Raw genomic sequence first — 21,184 nt, 5'->3', positions numbered from 1 at the left:
CCTGACTTTTTCATGATCGCCATTCTAACTGGTGTGAGATGGTATCTCATTGTGGTTTTAATTTGCATTTCTCTGATGACCAGTGATGATGAGCATTTTTTCATATGTCTGTTGGCTGCATAAATGTCTTCTTTTGAGAAGTGTGTGTGCATATCCTTTGCCAACTTTTTGATGGGGTTGTTTTTGTCTTGTACATTTTTTTAAGTTCTTTGTAGATTCTGGATATTAGCCCTTTGTCAGATGGATAGATTGCAAAAATTTTCTCCCGTTCTGTAGAATTAGGATTTGTAACTTATAGTGTTGCATTTGAGAGTATATGGAGCAATACCTTTCAGATTCTGAAAAAAATTATCTCCATTCTAAAAGATCTTACCCGAACTAGTAAGTATGAGGATAACGAAGATAGCTTTTTTTTTTTTTTTTTTGAGACAGGGTCTTACTCTGTCACCCAGACTGGAGCACAGTGGCGTGATCTCTGCTCACTGCAGCCTCCGCCTCCCAGGCTCAAGCCATTCTCCCACCTCAGCCTTCCAAGTAGCTGGGGCTACAGGTGGGCACCACCATGCCCGGCTAATTTTTGTATTTTTTTTTGTGGTGACAGAGTTTCGCCATGTTGGCCAGGCTGTTCTCAAATTCCTGGGCTCAAGTGATCTGCCCACCTCTGCCTCCCAAATTGCTAGGATTATAGGTGTAAGCCACCATATGCCCAGCCTAAAGATAGCTTTTGACAGATGAGGCTTCTAAGGTTACTGGGAGTATTCTAGGTCTGTTACCTGATACATATATTATTATTCTTAAAACTGTTACATTTACATTGTATATTCTCTGCTATGTGGGATAAATTCCACATTTAAAATAAATCTGTTAAGATATATGCCAACTGTTGACAGTAGTTACCTCTGAGGATTGATGTTGGGGTGGAACTGACTTGTACTTTCAAAGCAGCTTTTTTTTTTTTTTGAGACAAAGTCCATTTCAAAATTGTTATAAAGGTTGCTTGAAGCTAATACATGTTTTTGGTAGTTTATGAATTGATACGTTTAAAATAAATAAAGCTGGCCAGGTAAGGTGGCTGACGCCTGTAATCCTAGCACTCTGGGAGGCCAAGGTGGGCGGATCACTTGAGGCCAGGAGTTCAAGACCAGCCCGGCCAACATGGCAAAACCCTCTCTCCACTAAAAATACAGAAATTAGCCAGGTGTGGTGGCGCATGCCTGCAATCCCAGCTACTCAGGCTGAGGCACGAGAATCTCTTGAACCCAGCAGGCAGAGGTTGCAATGAGCCAAGATCATACCACTGCACTCCAGCCTGGGTTACAGAGCAAGACTCTGTCTCAGAAATAAAATAAATAAAGCTAAGTATTCTTCTTCTCAAGCTTCTAGGAATGACGTTGATTAATAAGATTAGTTTTAGCTCTTATATGAAAATTGATTCAATTTTTTCCCATCACCATCAGGTTTAGATTTTGCATTAGCGCTTACGTTAGGCAGAAGAAAATACATAAAATTTTACACATAAGGAATATGAAAATAATTTCAGAGTGAGAGTTGGTGTTAACGATGGGTACACAAATTCCTATACTTCCCAAGACACCATTAACACTTTTTGTGTGTGTAAAATGTTCTCATGGAATAGAGAAGTTTTAAATATAAATATCCAATGTTTTAAAACTGACATTTCTGCTTTTATGTGCAAATGTGAATGCATCAATACAGAGAAAACTAGGGATGGTCCCTGAGTGGCAACTGCCAGTTTAGGAATCACCTTGAAGGAAGAATAAAGGAATAGTGTGTATAAAGGAATAGTGTGTACAAAAACACAGAAATAGGAGGGGCCTGATGCTGTAAGGTCAGAAAAGGGTATGCTGAGGAGGGGGTAGTCGAAGGTCAGAGTGGGGCAGGCCCGCAGGAAACAGACTCTGAAGAGACTGATGTGCTGTGCGAGGGTATTTCTAGTTATGTCCTAGAGACAAAAGACCTGTAGATCGAGTTTAGCCAGCAGGACTTAATGGCATAGCAGTGGACAGATGGGCTTGGACCACTGAAGGCAGGGAGGTCAGTGAGGGGAGGTCATCACTGTGGGCTGAAGACCTAGTAGGAAAAACAGGAATGTAGTTAACCTGAAATTATGCTTGTTTGATTGGAGCGGCTCATTTTTTAGGGGCAAATAGGGGTTCTTTTGAGCAATAAATCAGTTGATTTATTACTGAATGCTGTCCTCAGAATCTGACTGTATCTCATTCACAAGCAACCCAAAGTCTGGCCTAAATTGGCTTACGGAAGAAAAAAAGGCTCAAATAACTAAAAGTCCAGAAGTTGGGCTGGCCCCTGCTAGGTTTGATTCAGAGCTTCCCAGTGTCATTCAGGCTTCTGCTCTGCCTCTCTGCCTACCTCTTTTTGTCAGCTTGGTTTTGCAGCCAGCTCCTTGTAGGGTAAAGGGCGGTGACAATGAGCATGCTTCTGGGATCATATTCTCACACACTGTCCAGAGGTCATGTTCCCTGCATTCCCAGCAAGAACCATGAAATGTGCATTTCTGATTGGCCACGTGTCTCTCTCTGAGCCAATCTTTGTGGCCAAAGGGATGATGGGGGTAGTGTTAATCCCATGCAGACACATTGTGGTTTTGGTCATTTAGGCACTGTTAGGCAGGGGCGTATGCTCAGCAGTGAGCCTCCAGTGACTGCTGATGTATTTCCAAGTGGCGTGTGCTTTTTCTCCCCCAGTTCCCAGTCTCCCTTTTGATAAAGACAGCATGGGAAAGTCAATCAGAACTCTAGCCTTACGTGACCTCCCTGTAGTGTCTAGAAAAGTACCTGATAATAGACTCTCGTGCTAGGGAGTTCCTTAGTTGTATCCGCTTTTGGTACTTGATAATTATGTTCTTTCTTTAAGATTAGGGCTTTCTGAGTAACTATTTGACAGATGTCTAATATTTTATGTTTATGTATAAGCAGACTTTTTTTTTTTTTTTTTGAGACACTCCTAACCTGGTGATCCACCCACCTCTGCCTCCCAAAGTGCTGGGATTATAGGCATGAGCCATCGCCCCCAGTCATAAGTAGACTTTTAATAGTACAGGATAGGAGGCTAATAGGATAACAATAAGTGAAATAGAAATATCTTGGTTCTTTTTATACTCATTTCTTTAAACTGTGATTAACAGTTGAATGCTGTTAAATTTTGGTTAAGTTATGATACATTAACATAGTACGTTAAGCCAGAAAAAAATAGCATGAGGGACCTCTCAAATATAAAGAGCAGAATGCAAACAAGTGTGTGTAATATACTATTGTTTATGTAGCTTTTGCTACAGATTTGATGTTTCTTAATTCAACCTAAATAATGTGATAAAGTCACTCTAACATTGTTTGAATCATAAATAATGTCAGGCTGCTTCATACATTTTTTATTCTGTCAAAAGTTAAAACAAGAAGTGAAAGCTCCATCTCCACACAAATTTATCATGGGTAAGTTGTCCAGGCTCAAACTGCTCTTCCAGCATCATTTTTCATACTTGATACACAGTGCAAAGGAAATTTCTTTATCTCAAAATCTATTTGCCTACTTAAGTTAGCAAGGAGCTTTCATTAACTTTCATTCCTTAGTATTAATCTACAATATACTGACATGCTAGAAGGCAAATATCAAGATACGAATTTAACAGAATTCTATAAATGCCTTCTAACCAAATATGTTCAGTTGAACTCATGCTTGTGGATTAATACCAGCATTTGGCGATTTCTATTTGTGTGAAGACATTTTCAAAGATGAAATACATAAACTTTTTTTATAAATCAGCATTAACAGGGCAGTTGGGTAAGGAAAAGACATCCAGATTGAAAAGGAAGAAGTAAGACTCTAGTCACATATGACATGATCTTGTATAGAATATAGGGAAAATCCTAAGGAATGAAATTAAGAAAAAACTCCATTTGCAATAGCATAAAAAAGAATATAATGCTTAAAAAAAATCTGACAAAAGTGCAAGACTTCTGAACCAAAAACTGTAAAGCATCTTTGAAAGAAATCAAAGAAGACCTAAATAAATAGAAAACATCCCATGTTTGTGATCAGAAAACAATACTGTTAAGACGGCAATACACCCCAAGTTGTTTTATAGAATCAAGACAGTCTCTCTTGGAATGCCAGCTCCCTTCATCGCAGATATAGACAAGCCGATCCTAAAACTCGTGTGGAAATGCAAGGGGCCTTTTTGTGACTGAGTGTGTGGTAGGTGGAACATAGCAGTGTCCAAGTTAGCCCTGGTCATTTAACCTGGTGCAATTTCATTGCAGGAGAATGACATCTTCCTGGGCTGGGAGAAAGGAGCTTATAAGAAATGGGGAAAGAGTAAGAAAAAATGTTCAGATCTAACTCTAGAAGAAATGAAAAAACAGGCTGCTGTCCAGTGTCTTCGATCTGCTTCTGATGAAGTAAGTTTGCATTTTATTTCTAACACTTAAGAGAATAAAAGAAGGGGTGTTTTAAGTTTACAAATATGACAACTTGACCTCCAAAAACTGGGAAAACAAAGTACTTATTTATTTTACTAAGTAACATGAACGTTACCACTTTTCCTTTATGGTATTTTTCCATATTTTCTGAAGTTTTATATGCTTTTCTTTTATATGTGCTACTCTAATTTTAAAGAGTATACACAAAATTTTATATCCTTTTTCCAACTTGACTATTTCATCCTGTTATTACATTGTCTTTATTCTTTTTAGTGGCTAAGTTGCATTTCATCAAATAATATTTCAACAGCAGTATAATATTATAATATAATCTTTATTACTGGATGTTTACCTTGCTCTTGATTTTTTTTTTTTTTTTAAGACAGTGTCTCACTCTGTCGCCCAGGCTGGAGTGCAGTGATGTGATCTCAACTCACTGCAACCTCCGCCTCCCAGGTTTAAGCGATTCTTGTGCGTCAGCCTCCTGAGTAGCCAGAATTACAGGCACGTGCCACCATGCCTGGCTAATTTTTTTGCATTTTTTAGTAGAGATGGGGTTTCACCATGTTGGCCAGGCTGGTCTTGAACTCCTGATCTCAGGTGATCTGCCCGCCGTGGCCTCCCAAAGTGCTGAGATTATAGGCATGAGCCATTGCGCCCGGCCTGCTCTTGATTTTTCTGTTATGCTGTCTAGAATATGTTATGTGGGGTTTTTCAGTGGTCTGTATTATTACATTTGGATACGTTCCTAGAAGGGAATAGCAGTTCAAACACTTCAAAAGTACTATATTGGCATATGATTTATATATTTTTTTGTTTTTAGAAAATATTACAATATTATTTAATTCTTTTAGCATTTCATATAAAATATTTCTCATGTCTTTCAGTTTCCGGAAATAACAAAATAATTAAAAAATATCTTTTGCAGTTAATATTACGAATTCTTATTTTATTATTCACTCTAAGATGTTATCTGTGAGATCATAACTACTGAAAGAATTATTTTGCTTTGACCATGCTATTTGAGAAGGTATGGTTTAAGAACATTTATGATGCAAGGCCAAATTGAGCGGATTCTGACCTCCAGAAACTTCCTTCCTGAACTAATTGTTGTATGGTCTAGTGTTGCGATCGTTGGCTTTGTTATCTTTGACAATCTGCAGAAGTTTATTCTGTCTGGCTGCCACTGATGCAAATGGTTTTTAAGGCTTGCTTAGTGTTTCCCACCTTTCTGTTCTCATCCAACTCCTAATTATCTCTGAGGCCAGGAACAGTGGCTCAACACCTGTAATCCCAGCACTTTGGGAGGCCAAGGCGGGCGGATCACCTGAGGTCAGGAGTTCGAGACCAGCCTGGTCCAACATAGTGAAACCCTGTCTCTACTAAAAATACAAAAATTAGCTGGGCATGGTGGTGCATGCCTGTAATCCCAGCTACTTGGGTGGCTGAGGCAGGAGAATCACTTGAACCTGTGAGGCAGAGGTTGCAGTGAGCCAGGATCGTGCCACCGCACTCCAATCTGGGCGACAGAGGGAGACTCCATCTCAAGAAAATAAAAAAAGAATTGTCTCTGAAAGCCTGACTCCCCTGGCCATATACTCATGATACATTGTGTATACCTCAAATAACATGGCCCTCACATCCTAAGTTGTAATTATTCATTTGACTGTGCTCACTGGGCACAAGGACCATGAGTTACCTATCTTTTCGACAGAGGGAGACTCCTTCTCAAAAAAATAAAAAAAAAGAATTGTCTCTGAAAGCCTGACTCCTCTGGCCATATATTCATGATACATTGTGTATACGTCAAATAACATGGCCCTCACATCTGAAATTGCAGTTATTCATTTGACTGTGCTCACTGGGCACAAGGACCGTGAGTTACCCATCTTTTTTTTTTTTTTTTTTTTTTTGTGGCTGAGTCTTGCTCTGTAGCCCAGGCTGAAGTGCAGTGGTGCCATCTTGGCTCACTGCAAGCTCCGCCTCCCGGGTTCATGCCATTCTTCTGCCTCAGCCTCCCGAGTAGCTGGGACTACAGGCGCCCGCCAGCATGCCTGGCTAATTTTTTGTATTTTTTAGTAGTGATGGGGTATCACCGTGTTAGCCAGGATGGTCTTGATCTCCTGACCTCGTGATCTGCCTGCCTCGGCCTCCCAAAGTGCTGGGATTACAGGCGTGAGCCACCGCACCCAACCAAGTTACCCATCGTTTTTATCTCCTACTACCTAGCACAGTGAGTGCTTATCACATGAAAGTTACTGATTTTTTTTTAAATGAATCTAACATTCATTTTTTAAAAAGCCTACCCTTTCATCCAATTATTTTTTCTCTTCCCAGCTGTTTTCTTCTCCCCCACCTCTGATGTTTTAACTTCTTAATTTCTTTTTCTTTTTCTTTTTTCTTCCTTTTTTTTTTTTTTTTTTTTTGAGATGACGGAGTCTTACTCTATTGCCCAGGCTGGAATGCAGTGACGCAAACCTGTCTCACTGCAACCTCCTGGGTTCAAGCGATTCTCCTGCCTCAGCCTCCCGAGTAGCTGGTATTACAGGCATCCGCCACCACACCCAGCTAATTTTGGTATTTTTAGTAGAGGCCAGGCTGGTCTCATTCCTGACCTCAGGTGATCCACCTGCTTCCGCCTCCTGAAGTGCTGGGATTACAGGCGTGAGCCACCGCGCCTGGCCAACTTCTTAATTTCTTGAAGTTGCTGCTTCATACAGCATGGGATAGGAGTTTGGAAGTTACCACTTATACATACAGCTATCTTAGGCACCATTTCATTACAACAATTAGGAACATAATTAACCTGGTTTAAGGAAGAATAGAAATATGTGTAAAGGATACAGGGATATCTCACTGAAGCCAAGTGCCAGAAGTATAGCAGCCTCACGAGAGACCTGAACTGGGACTTACGTGATGGACAAAGTCACTTTTGGTAACAACCAACCTACAATCTCATTTCCTTCTGTACCTGAGTCAGGATCATTCCCTCTCTGTCTAAACTCTGGCTTTCTCTGCTTTAGCACATAGTGAAGAATGGCCATTCCAGCTTCCAGCCCAGCATGACCATGGAACTCTACTGTCCAAAACCATTCATCTAGAGAGAGAATCTGATTGGCTGGGCTTGAGCCAGGTGGTTGAGCCTGGGCTTAATCAGGCTTGAGCCAGCCTGATTTGATAAGCCCTGGTGAGGGGGCAGGGCTGCCTGGAGGTTCATCACTTTAGCAGGGGCTGTGAGTGACGTGCCCAGAGAAAACTTGGCAGAGAAAACTTTGTGGTTAAAATGGTGGGTTTTTTGGTTTTTTGTTTTAATTTTAAAAAATACAGGGACAGGGTCTCCCTATGTTGCCCAGGCTGGTCTTGAACTCCTGGGCTCAAGACATCCTCCCGCCTCAGCCTCCCAAACTGCAGGGTACAGGCCTGAGCCACCATGCCCAGCCAAAATGGTGTTTTCTTTGTGACACTGAAGGGGAGTAAATTGATAATTTGTAGATTGATAAGTAATTTAGAGCTTTTAAAGGAATTCAGAATGCAGATTTTTTTTTTTTTTTAACAAGTGATAAGTTAATTCAGGTAAATTATTTGAGCAAAATCCAAAGAAGCTGCTGAGTTATAGTCGGAAAGAAAATATGGGTAGTGCAGGTTCAAACTGGGAAAAGATCTTATTTCTTCTTTGGACCAAAGTTGCTGAGAAATGAGCCTAGCCTTTGACTTACAGTTAAGCTGGGGAAATGACAGGGGCAGCTGAAATCAACTGTGAAAAGATGAAGAGTATAAAAACCTATGAGTAATGCAAGACCCTTCTCCTGTAGCTTGTTGAATTTGCGTGTAATTCATACTAGCTGAGTATGTTGTGTGATGTGACGAACTTAGTATGAGGTAGAAACGGTGCAAGGGAATGGTTGTGGTTTATAAAGATCTTTGATTCTTTAGGTTATTGCTTTGGGAAAATGCTTTCCTTTGCCTGGCTGTCATAGGCAGGATTTTTATTTTCAACCCCAATAAAGCCTATTTGTACTTTCTTGCTCTTTCCTTCTCATTTTATTTAAAAAAAAAAAAAAAAAGATTGTTGGATTGCTTTTTTCTAACAATGATTTTTAAAAATCTTACCAAATTAAAATTAGCTGAGGAAGTGAATGTGCCACGCATAACCAGATGCTCAGTAATTACTTACGGAATGAATGAGGAGAGTCTTTCAAGTCCCAGTCCCTGCTCCAGAGCTGTTTTTGTGCATCAATCTATAGATCCCTTAAACCAGGTGTCCCTGACCCCCGGGCCATGGACAGGTACCGGTACATGGCCTGTTAGGAGCGGGGCTGCACAGCAGGAGGTGAACAGCGAGCAAGCTTTACCACCCGAGCAAGCTTTACCACCTGAGCTCCGCCTCTTGTCAGATCCGTTGTGGCATTAGATTCTCGTAGGAGCACGAACCCTGTTGTGGACTGAGCATGCGAGGGATCTAGGGTGAACGCTCCTTGTGAGAATCTAATGCCTGAGGTGGAAGTTTCATCCCAAACCCCATGCCTACCTGCTGGGTCTGTGGAACAATTGTCTTCCATGAAGCCAGTCCCTGGTGCCAAAAACACTGGGGACCACTGCCTTAAACCAGCTCACTGGCCTCTTGGGGAGCCAATGAAAAGAACCCTCTTTAACTATTGCCTGCTGCAATAAAAAGAATCAATGTGTGATAGTTTATGAATGGTAGGCCATCTGTGTGTCCCCTGGGTTTCTTTTTATAATCTGTCTATTGGCTTCAATGGAAAGAAAGGAGCAAAGAGGACCTACATCGAAAATTATAATGCAAAATTTTATTTTGTGTTTTTGTCATGAATGTTTGCATATAAGTATGCTCATTTCTTGAGGATGATCGTGTTTGTGGTACTGCGTGCTATGCTTTCCCATCCAGTCCAAATGCCCTCTTAAAAGCACTTCTCAGTACAGCTCTTTAGACAGTCACTACTAATTGGTCACAATCAAAAACCACAGTTCAAGTTTATAATCTAGTAGATTAAAATGTGAATGGCAATTAAAAGACAATAATATAGGTTATATTATTATATTAGATATGAGAGTAGGTAGGAAGTAGTGGTGATGTTATGCATTACATGTGAGATGAATTATTTTCTCATTATGTGTGTGACTATTATGTGTGTATGTGACACATGTGACCATGAGTGTATGTGACTATTATAGTTACAATGTGAACTGTTTCTATAAAAGCATCCATAGTTATCAGACTGTTCACTGGTGTCATGGTTTAAGGAGAATGGCTTACTTCTCTGGCTCCACTTACATACTTGTGATACTACACCGTGCCTCCACTTTATCCTTGTAACAAGTTGTACCCCACATTATGGCACTTCTCTTGGCCTGCTCAGCTCATTATTTTATGAGAGACATTGCCAAAACAGAAGGGCAATTCAGTTGTGTCAGAATTTAATTTTATACATTGATTAAAATTTGGCTGTCCCCGTGTAAAAGTTGGCAGAGCAGTTGGTGAATATTTCTCCAGGGAATCATGACCTTTGATGGGCTTTATTGGTTGTTAGGTCCCAGCTGAAAACTGCCTTGGCTAATTCCCTTTCATTTACATATGCAAATGACATGCAAGTCTCTGGGTGTTTGTTTTCGATAAAATGTTTTGCATATGCTTTGATTGCAGTTAGTAATGGGGTCTGTAAAGAGGAATGGTATTGTGAATCAGTCATAGGCAATTCAGCCCTCCTCCAGATGCATATTTTTTAGGTGATTATTATCCTGAACTGTCTGTTTCATTCCAGTTATCAGTGGACCTGGCATATACCTGGTATTTGTTAAATATATGCAAACCACTCTTCATTTCCCCCTTTAAAAAAAAAAACTACTTACATTTGTTTTATTTTTATTGAGCCACTTAAAACTGAATCAAAGCTAGTACTTTATCTCCCACTTTGAGGGTGGTTAGAAGATTAGAAACTTAATGAGGCCCTGTTTGAGGAGTAAATAAAGTTAAAATGCAGTAACTCTTACATAATACCATTCTTTTGGGGTGTTAATTTTGAAGGTAACAGCACTGCAGCTTACCTTGGGGAGCTGCCCAGTCCTATTGTTATTTAAAGAGCCTTAGAGGACTTACACCCTAAGTAGAGTAGAGTCTTAACATTCACTTGCTTATATTCTCACATTGAACTAAGTCTACCAGTAAAATTCTTTTTGCCAGTTAAAGTACAGAGTACATCTTAGTATTTTGTATATGCATTATTTATATGCTGTACAGGGTTACATGTACAAAAAACCATGTAAAGTATGTCACAGCAGTGTTTACCTTCAAGGTTAATTTTGACCATATACAATTGGCCCTTCATACCCATGAGTTCTACATCTGTGGAGGTAACCAACAGTGGATCAAAAATATTTGGAAAAAAATGGATGATTGTGTCTATGCTGAACACGTATAGACTTTTTTCCTGGCATTCCCTAAAAAATACAGTATAACAACTACACCCATAGCATTTACATTGTATTAGGTATTACATGTCATTTAGAAATAATTTAAAACATACAGGAGGATGTGTGTAGGTTATATGCAAATATTATGCCATTTTATATAAGGAACTTGAACATCCACAAATTTTGGTATCCTCAGGGGGTCCTGGAACCGACCCAATATAGGGATGACTATATACTGTGTCTTGACACATGGACTGTTGAACCCAACCTTTTCTGGGTAATACTAAGAGCGTCAATACAATGATAACATTTATTGAGCACTGAAAATACGTGAGGTGCCTGTCTGAATACATGATGTACATTGCAAGAAGTGATGCTGTGCTCTCTCTACAGACCAGAACCCCCTGAGAAGAAACCAGTGATTACTAAAGCTGAGAGTGCTCACAGTTGTTGTGTGATCACAGCCAGTCCTGCCTGAGGAAGCCTAAGTCCTGTGTCTTTGGGTATATAGATGGCAGTGGAGCTGGAGCATTTGAGGAAACACGGGCCATGCTAGGGACTTGGGCTTTTCCCCCTGAGCAGCTGTGAAGTGTTAGGGTTTGGAGAGGAGTAGTGCAACCTGACTTACTTGCCAATCAGATGCTGATCAGACCGTACTGGTTGCTGCACTGAGACTAACTAAACAGGGTGAGTGAGCTGTGCTGGAGGGACAGAGGGCAGATTGTGAACACCCAGTGAAGATGCAGTTGCAGGGGTCCAGAAGGCAGATGGCTGGGGGATTCTGCATTTGTTTTCGAAGATGGAACTGTCAGGATTAGATGTGGGGTAGAGATAAGGGGAGGAGACAAGGAAGACAGCCAAGGGTTTTGATCTGAGCAACTGCAAGAATGTAATTCCTGGCCCGGCACAGTGGCTCATGCCTGTAATCCCAGCACTTTGGGAGGCAGGCAGGTCACTTGAGGTCAGGAGTTCGAGATCAGCCTGGCCAACATGGCAGAAACCTGTCTCTACTAAAAATAGAAAAATTAACCGGACATGGTGGCGCCCACCCATAATCCCAGCTACCTGGGAGGCTGAGACAGGAGAATCACTTGAACCCAGGAGTCGGAGGTTGCCGTGAGCTGAGATCGTGCCACTGCACTGCAGCCTGGGCAACAGAGCAAGACTCCATCTCAAACAAACAAAGAAAAAATTAGCCGGGTGTGGTGGTGCATGCCTGTAGTCCCAGCTACTCAGAAGGCTGAGGTGGGAGAATTGCTTGAACCAGATGGTGGAGCCAAGATCATGCCACTGCACTCCAGCCCAGGTGACAGAGCGAGACTCGGTCTCCAAAAAAAAAAAAAAAGTAATTTCTGTTTACTAAGGAAAAGGAACATAAGGAAGGAACATCTTTGTGGTATGAATAAGGATTAACATATGAGATGCCTCCTAGGAGACAGCTAAGTGGAGATTTTTGAACAGGCAGCTGAATAAACTGAATATGCATGTCTAGGGTTGGTGGGGTAGAGTGGTTTATGAGGACCAGGCAAGAAATAGACCATTTTCTTTTTGTTTATCTAGTCCAAATCTTCTGATCTCTTTTTAGAAAAGGTAGAAAATTGGGATTTTTCAACAGGAAGTTTTCTGATCTTTCAAATGTTGAAAAGTGAGAATATGAGAGCAGACACAGAAGTGGAAGGGGCTGCTGTAAAAATTTGAGAATGAGGCACTATAAAATAGACATGCATGGGGTTAGGGGCTGGGGTATGAAAACAGATTGAGAGTTTGAGGACCAGAAAGGGCCAAATCACGGCCCAGTGAATCCCTGTGTGTCCACTGAAGTTGAAGAGGCCAGGTGTTGGGCACAGCTGGAGACCCATGTATGCTTTCCTCATAACTTTGCTTGTCATCCCTCTCAGGTCACCACCATACCCCGCTTGGTGTTTGTCTTTCCCATGCTTATTTTCATGTGTTTACTAAATACTGTTTGAAGGTGTACACAAATACACACAGCATGATTTTGCATGTTCTTAAACTTTCTATAAATTATACCATACTCTATATATTTTTGTAACTTATTTTAGTTAAAAATTTTAAAATTTTATCTATATTGATAACATGATCTTATAATGTCTTCATTCTTCATTCCTAAATAGTTGTCCATTGTGAACTATGTAACACTGTTTATTCTCCTGGTAATGGGCCTTTCAATTGCTTCTCATTTTGGGCTATTATAAAGAATGTAGAAAGGAACATTCTTTTTTTTTTTTTTTTTTAAGATGGAGTCTCACTCTGTGCCAGGCTGGAGTGCAGTGGCGTGATCTCAGTCAGCTCACTGCAGCCTCTGACTCCCGGGTTCAAGCGATTCTCTGCCTCAGCCTCCTGAGTAGCTGGGACTACAGGTGCACGCCACCACGCCCAGCTAATTTTTGTATTCTTAGTAGAGACGGGGTTTCACCATGTTGGCCAGGATGGTCTCGATCTCTTGACCTCATGATCCGCCCACCTCGGCCTCCCAAAGTGCTGAGATTACAGGCGTGAGCCACCGTGCTTGGCCGAAAGGAACATTCTTACATGCTTATCCTTGTGCGTATGTACAGTACGTTTTCTTGCATGTATACTTAGGCATCAGATTCCTTGACTGAAATCAGTGTTTTTTTGTAACTGTCACAGCCTTATAGACTGGAGTATTTGATGAAAGCTATGGACCTAACCAGAATGTTATACTTAAACTTTTCTTATATGAATTACTTTGTTACATGCCCATTAGTGGCCTCCTTAAGAGTTCATCCTTCCTAGATTAAAAATAACTGGTCTAAGTTCTGACTGTTCTTCTTAATTGAACCACGAAGTGAAACAAATAGTATCCAGACATTCAGCTCATAGCTTTCTGAGCTTCTGTAGCCAAATATCCTTCAGGAAGTTTACTGGTTAGATATCTAAAGGGAAAAGAAACTGCCATCTCCATGTGAAAGTAAGAAACAGGACTTTTTTGCATATAATAAAAAATAGGGTTTGCCTGAGTGTGATGGCTCATGCCTGTAATCCCAGCACTTTGGGAGGCTGAGGCGGGTGGGTCGCTTGAGCCTGGCAGTTTGAAACCAGTTTGAGATGGGGTTTTGCAGAAACCACGTCTCTGCAAAAAAAAAAAAAAAAAAAAAAAAAAAGAAAGCCAGGTGTGGTGGCACACGCCTGAGTCCCCAGCTACTTGGGAGGCTGAGAAGGTGGGAGCAACATGTGAGTCCTGGAGGTCAAGGATATGGTGAGCTGTGATCGTACCACTGCATTCCAGCCTGGGTGACAGAGCAAGATCCTATCTCAAAAATTAAAAAAAAAAAAAAAAAAAAAAAAAAAAAAAAATCGAGGAGGAGTTTGCCTAAATCAGTAAGGTGCTATAATGAACTAAGAAAATTGAAGGACTTAATTCAAGTTGAAGTATTTTCCTCTTTTTGTAAAATGATGAAATGGAGGCTCAGAAGTTAAATAACTTGTCCAGCTTCACACAGCACAGCAGGTCTCATAAGTCCAGGTCATGTTCCCTTTATGTTACATCACCCTGCTAAAGAGCAGGGTTACCTTTTTCTAAGCCTCGATTGATCACGTTATTTAATTATTATAACAGTTTGATATCCTCTATTTTTTGTTGAAAACTTTAACCTTCTTTTTTTTCCAGCATTCTAAAGAGTACATAATCTGTGCCCTAGATCATGTTTGAAGATATTTATCCATTGGATACTTCTCTCCTACTCTGTATCATTTTCTAGAGAGCAAATGTGCATGAGAGCTGCAGACAGGCCAATTTTTGTAGACCATTCCGTGTTCAAGGATAGGAATCACAGCTCTCATACAGGGGCCTTGGCAGAAACGGCTTTTTATTTAGAGGAGTTTTTTTTCACTTTGTATTGCTTCTCTGGCTATTGAAGGCATGAGTTTGTGAACCCTGGCACATATTCTCAGTCTTCTCACTTGGTGCTCTTTTGCTTATTTGCTTAACATTAATTTAGTTCTAAATTTTAAAAGGGTTTTTAAAACTCCCAGTCATTAAACTATGGAATTGATCCATTGCTTTCCAGTAAAATGATTACTATGATCACCAGTAGTCATTCTATCAGTATCTAGTGGGGTTTCCTACCACTAATCTTCCAACTCTGCTTTAAAACTAAAGACTAAGATCTGAAAAACTGTAAAAGAGCTCCATGTGCAGGGCTGGGCTGAAAATAGGAGTGTTTGAAAGCCTGTGCTTCAGTTATTGCTGCATGACTAAGTACCCCAAAACTTAGTGGTTTGAAACAACTATTTGCGCACAATTCTGTGAGTTAGCTAGGGCTCAGCTGGGAGGTTCTTCTGCTGTTCTTGCTTGGGGTCTATGATGGCAGGTGGAGCTGAAACACCCAGGATTGCTTTCCTCATGTGACTGGTGCTTCAGCAAGCGTGGCTGGGAGCTGTGACCTTTCCCCACATGGCAGATGGAGAAGACTCAGAAGGTAGCATTCCAGGAGGGCATCTGTCACACTCGGCAACATCTTATTGTGAAACCCAGTCACTGTGGGAGGGGCCCAACCTAGGGGCAAGTGCTGGGAGGCACAATTCATTGGGGGCACCAGAATAACAGCCTTTCCTCTGACAGTTACTTTCTGGAGAGATTGAGTAGACAGGTTCTGGACTTTGGGATACTAGGCGTCCCTGAGGAAAAGCATGAGACACCATAATGAAAATTGGGGACTGAGTGATTCCCCCTTCCGTTTCTGGTGCCTGACTGACAAATAGGTTTATCTTCCAAAGATAGAAGTGTGGAAGATTTCTCAACGAGGAAGAGGTTGTTGTAAAGAAGAAACATTTGAGGGACAAGATGAGCCTTTAAAAATTACAACCATGATAATAGAAATGAAAAACTCAATAGATGGGTTGGAAGGCAGCTCTGGAAATCTTCCAGAAAGTAGAACAAAAAGATGAAGAAATGGTAAACAGGAGACAAAAGAAATTAGGGGACCAGTACAGGAAATTCAGTAACCAGCTATTAGGAAATGTGTCCATAATACTAGCACCCTTTTTCAGATGTAGAAACTGAGGCTTTGATAGGTAAATGATTTGTGTAGGGTCATGTGGTTAACCCTGGGGTGAAATTTAGAACCAGATCTCTTTGACTCCATTGAGCCATGTGCAAATGGAACAGGCATTTAACACTGAGTATCATGTAGGTTAGTGATCACACTATGGCAGCACCTGTCCGGCATTTAGGGAATATCCAGTCTAAATGAACCCTCCATAAAAGAGAAACCTGTAAGATGATTAATATGGCACAGAAACCTTTGAGTATGGAGAGCAGAGATGAGGCAGAATAAGTCAAATTGCCTTTCTTTTACTTTACACTTAATAACTAAGGTCCAAGTTGAGAAGGATGTGAAGTATGCAGAAGATGGAGAAATACTGGAAATGTTGTAGGGATGGGAAATGATAGGAATTTGTCAGGGAACAAATAAGACCCTCATGAAGTAATAGGACACCAGTTGCTGTGTTTGACCGAGGCTCAGTCTCCATCATCATTTAACTCTTCAACCCCACCCCACAGCCAGGAGCAGAGAGTGTAGCAGTAGCAAGAACCTAGCGTTGGTCAGAGAGAGAAGGAGCAGGCCATGAAGTCCAGGGAGAATCCAGAGGGGTTTTGGTGGTATGCATTAGGTTAATTATCTTTTTATTCCTCCAACCTCAAAATCAAATCATCGCAGAAATTAAAGGCATTTTTGAAGTGATGAATCAAAAAACAAGATTGTAGAAAATTAAAGACGTACAAAATCTAGAAATGACACCAACATTTAAGTGACTAAGGTGACAGGGACTCTGGATGCCTCACATGTGTCATGTTAGCTTTTTTTACTGAATCTTGGGAGGGAAGTGGTGGCATTCTTGGGTCCAGAAAGAGGAAGTGGCACACATGTCCTTTGCTGCCCAGTGAATGTAGCAGGGCAAGAATTCAGACCCAGGCCAGCATGACTCCAAGCCCCAAACCCAAATACATTCCACTGAGTCCTCTTCTCAGAGAAATTAGAGTGATTATCATGTGAATCTCAGGAGGACAGGGGTCCTCATAACCATTTTTTCACTGGGTGCATGAATGAGCCAGTGAGTGGTAAACTAGTGGCTGGCTGGCCGTGCATTCTGAGGGTTGCTCACTGAGCGTGTCCTGGAACTTGCCAGTGTCTGTATGTGGCTCGCCACTTTGCAGGTTTAGAGTACTATAATTTGAATTTTCGAGTGCTCTTAATGGTTTGCAGAGTGTTCTCCATGTGTTGGGTACTGGAAGATGGGGGATATTATCCATTTTACAGTTAGGAAAAGCACTTCATGACTTAAGTGGTAGAATGGTGGCATTTTTTCACCTACAGCTTGTGCTCCCTTAGAGCTGTTATTAAGATATCACTTAATCTTTCTTTGTTTTTTAAGATACTGTAGGCTCTCAAAATATTATTGAATGGCCTTATGGATATGCTATGCTACTGAAATTTTATTATTAATATTTTCTAATGGTTTATATAATTGGGAAAGTGAATAAAAATTTCTCATTAAAGCTGTAAATTAACACTTTGGAACACCTGCCAGGAGACAACAAAGGGTGATGACAGCTTCTCCTGTGCCTCTATGCTTCCCAGCTTGCTGTGATGGTGACCCAGGGTTCTCATGATTTTTTATTTTTTATTTTTATTTTTTTTTATGTTTTTGAGACCGAGTCTCGCTCTGTTGCCCAGGCTGGAGTGCAATGACACGATCTCAGCTCACTGCAACCTCCACCTCCTGGGTTCAAGCAGTTCTCCTGCCTCAGCCTCCCAAGTAGCTAGGATTACAGGTGCCTGCCACCACGCCCAGCTAATTTTTTTGTATCTTTAGTAGAAACGGGGTTTCACCATGTTCGCCAGGCTAGTCTTGAACTCCTGACCTCAAGTGATCCACCCACCTTGGCCTCCCAAAGTGCTGGGATTACAGGTGTGAGCCGCTGTGCCCAGCCGATTTTTAAAAAAAATATATAAGATGCTACAGGTAGTCAAGAACAGAAAAACCTGGTTGGTAGAGCTTGCTTTTACACAGAGAGTAAGGAGTAGGCTCTTATTTTGCTGTTTAAACATGAGAGCAAAAAAAATATATGTTTATATATGACAGCAAATATATATATATCACTCATATATAGTATACATATTTACTCATATATTAATAAAAATATGTGTGTATATGTAATTAATTTCTAAGACAAAGCGTGAAAAAATATGTAGTCACTAGGTTGTAATGACCATTCTGATTAAATGGGACCCCATTTTAGAGTATTGGAAGACGTTTAATAAGTGATCCCTAGAGGTTCAGTGTTCTGCATTGGGAGACTAGCCCTAGGTTTAAAAACCTAGTGACATAGGCTTGCTGTACAGAACAGTATGCAGTGTGTCAGCTGACACTGGTGTTGGTTTCACGATCCGAAGGAAATGGAATATAATTGCCGTCCTTGTCACACCTTGAGCATTATGGTAAGCAGGTGCTTTCTGGTGCAACTGTTTGTGGTTGAACAGTGTTTATGACTAATATCTGCCATGGTTTTTAAGAGTGTTTTTAAAGGAAAGGGCAACTCTTGTCTGGCCTATTTTTCTATCTTCCTATTAAAAGCTGTGGTATGACGTGGACAGAATGTAACTCTAGATGTTTACAATTAACTGTTTTCATTGTAATCTGTTTCTTGCTACTCAAACTGTGTAACTGTGGGATTTCTTATTTAGGATATCTATAATATTTGTGCTGAGTCATTTTGAGTTAAGTGAATGGGGTGAAGTTCTATTTTTAGCCCGTCAAGGCCTAGTGAGGGCACTGGCTTAGCAGAACTCTCCGTCACGCGCATCTGTTTGAGTTATGCCCACCAATAAAGACTTGATTCCAGTTTAAATAGGACTTTGGTCACTGAATAAATCTAAAGTTTCTGAGAAATACGTTGACTTTTTTTGTCCACTGTAAAAAAAATTTTTTCTTCCTGTGAGAAATTGAGACTCTTAAAAGTTAAAGTCTACGTAATGAAAGATTATTTGCTTGTGCCTGTTTTCAACATTCGTTTTTCTTTAAAGGTTGACTCTTACTTTTACCCTCCCAAATCCAGACTCTTCTATGTACTCTCCTTAAATTTTAAACTCCCAAGCTTTGTATAGAAGTCGATAATCTGGTCCAGATGCTGAAAAGAAGACAAAGCTTTCACATGTGCAATATTGGCTTCGTTTTCTGGACTTTTGTTGTTGTTTTAATCATGAGTGTTCATGTTTCTTTAAAACAGAAAAAAAAAAATCACCTTGTTTTTTTTCAGGGTGTGAGCTCCTAGAGAACTAAGATGAGGTTTTGTGATTTTCCTTTGTTTTAAGTCTGGTATAAGATCTCGCTCACATAAATATTTAATACTCTTTTTGATGGTGACTGACTTTTGGTCGTATGATGGACATTTAGGCCCTTAAATCTGCCCCACAAGCAAGATGACACACCTTTGGAAAAACAGAAGCTATTCTGGGAGGTACATGAATATGTTCACATTTTATCACTAAGTTTCATTTAATATGCTTTATTAGTAATAAGCAGGTATACCAATTTGTATCTACAAACCTATAATTTTTAAACTGTAGTATTCACATAAATATTGGTAATATATTTATTTTGGAACGTGGATGATTTGTAAAACCTACGTATTAAGACAAAAGTATACAAATACCTGATTTGTACATACCTGGCTGTAACCTAATGTGTCTTTTTGTTGTCATGCAGAGCTCTGGTATCGAGACTTTAGTGGAGGAGCTCTGCTCCAGACTGAAAGACCTTCAGAGTAAGCAAGGTGAGGTCAAAAGCACTGCACGCACATGCCAGGATTACATCCCTGAGGAATCTGGATTAGGGAAAATCTTAGAATTGATCAGAAAAGAAAACAACCAGAACAAAGTCTTTGTGTCCAGTGTGTGTCACTAGGCCAGCCTCATGCTCCATCTGCAGCTCTGTTAGTGGCTTCTGTGTCAGTCCCAGCAGTCACTCATAGAGATTCCTGCAACCAAGGGAGGGACTTAGTCCACAGGTGCCCTCAGGGATAGGAAACACTTCATGGTTTTCTGTTTTTTGGGTTTTTTGTTATTGTTGTTGGCTTCAAGTTGAAGCTCAGAGATCAGGAACAATATTGTCTCTTTCCTTTCCCCATCCTTGCCCCTCTGTTAATATCCTCCTGTTGATGTTAAGACTGCTATTGAGACATTAAATTAAGATGTTAAGACATGAGTTACTTCAGGTTTGGAAGGGACTTCTGTTTTGACTCAGCTTTTTTGGAAACACAGACTTGGCAAGCTTATTTAGTTTTTTCGATATATGAATCCTCCTCATACTTTTTCTAACTTTTCTGCAATCCCTAAGAATGAGACCTTCATATTGAGGGTAAGGATCCTTGTTTCCTTGCCCTCTTCATGGTCATTTTGCTGCCCACCAAGCCTTGAGCCTGCCTCTTCAGGGCCCAGTTTATCTGTAACCTAAGGCATATCCTAGGCTAAACTAAAGGTATAGCCCTTTTTCCTGTTTTAGTTCAAATAGCCCTTGCTCACCTACATGTTAAGTAATAGAGCAAATTGTAATAAAGAATATTCTTTACAGATTAGTTTTAGTCAAGATGAGTCAATGTAAAGTCTATGAGTATAGAGTTTTGTGAGAAAATATTTTTGGAATCTAAACAGATGTTCTGTCCTTCTGGTCTAATTAGTAAGTACACAGGGGACTTCAGTCTCTTAATTAAGTGCCTCTAGAGCACTGTATCAGTGACGAGATGAACAACTCTCACCTCTTGGCCTGATGCTAATGTGGTTTAATCGGAGAACTCCCTCTGGCACACTGAAAAAATAGATTTTTATTAAAAAGATCGGTATCGAGTTTGCCTTTTAAGCACCAAAGTCTCTATTTCTTTTTAAAATTAGTTGAGAAACTTTGAAATACATGGGCATTTATTAACTAGATATAAGACAAATCTTTCTTAATTTTTGTTTCATAACAGAAGAGAAGATTCACAAAAAGTTAGAGGGGTCTCCCTCTCCAGAGGCAGAATTATCCCCTCCAGCAAAGGATCAAGTGGAAATGTATGTAAGATTGTATTCAGTAATAAAGTGTGCATTTGTTAAAATGAAATGAATAACTGCTACATGGTTTCCGTTTTCTGTTTGTCATCTCGTTTAGTTTCATTATATATAATTTAAGAAACATTTATCGAGTGCTTATATGCTTGACACTGAGAATTCAAAGGTGAAATAAGATGGTTCTGTCCTTGGTGTGCATATTCAATA

General features: G+C 40.3%; 1 protein-coding gene across 13 annotated transcripts in view; it reads left to right on the top strand.

Annotated features, from left to right (window-relative positions):
• KIAA0232 (KIAA0232 ortholog) overlaps positions 1–21,184 on the top strand; it is a 97,765-nt gene that overhangs the window by 52,088 nt on the left and 24,493 nt on the right. For all 13 annotated transcript variants that reach the window (XM_063663503.1, XM_054484739.2, XM_063663507.1 and 10 more), the window contains 3 exons: positions 4,299–4,436; positions 19,641–19,707; positions 20,899–20,980. In XM_063663503.1, coding sequence (XP_063519573.1) covers positions 4,299–4,436; positions 19,641–19,707; positions 20,899–20,980 — 287 coding nt within the window. The remainder of the gene's footprint in view (positions 1–4,298; positions 4,437–19,640; positions 19,708–20,898; positions 20,981–21,184) is intronic.

This window comes from Pongo pygmaeus, chromosome 3 (assembly GCF_028885625.2).
Source record: "Pongo pygmaeus isolate AG05252 chromosome 3, NHGRI_mPonPyg2-v2.0_pri, whole genome shotgun sequence".
Classification (NCBI taxonomy): Eukaryota; Metazoa; Chordata; class Mammalia; order Primates; family Hominidae; genus Pongo; species Pongo pygmaeus.
This window is presented reverse-complemented; position numbering and strand designations above follow the sequence as displayed.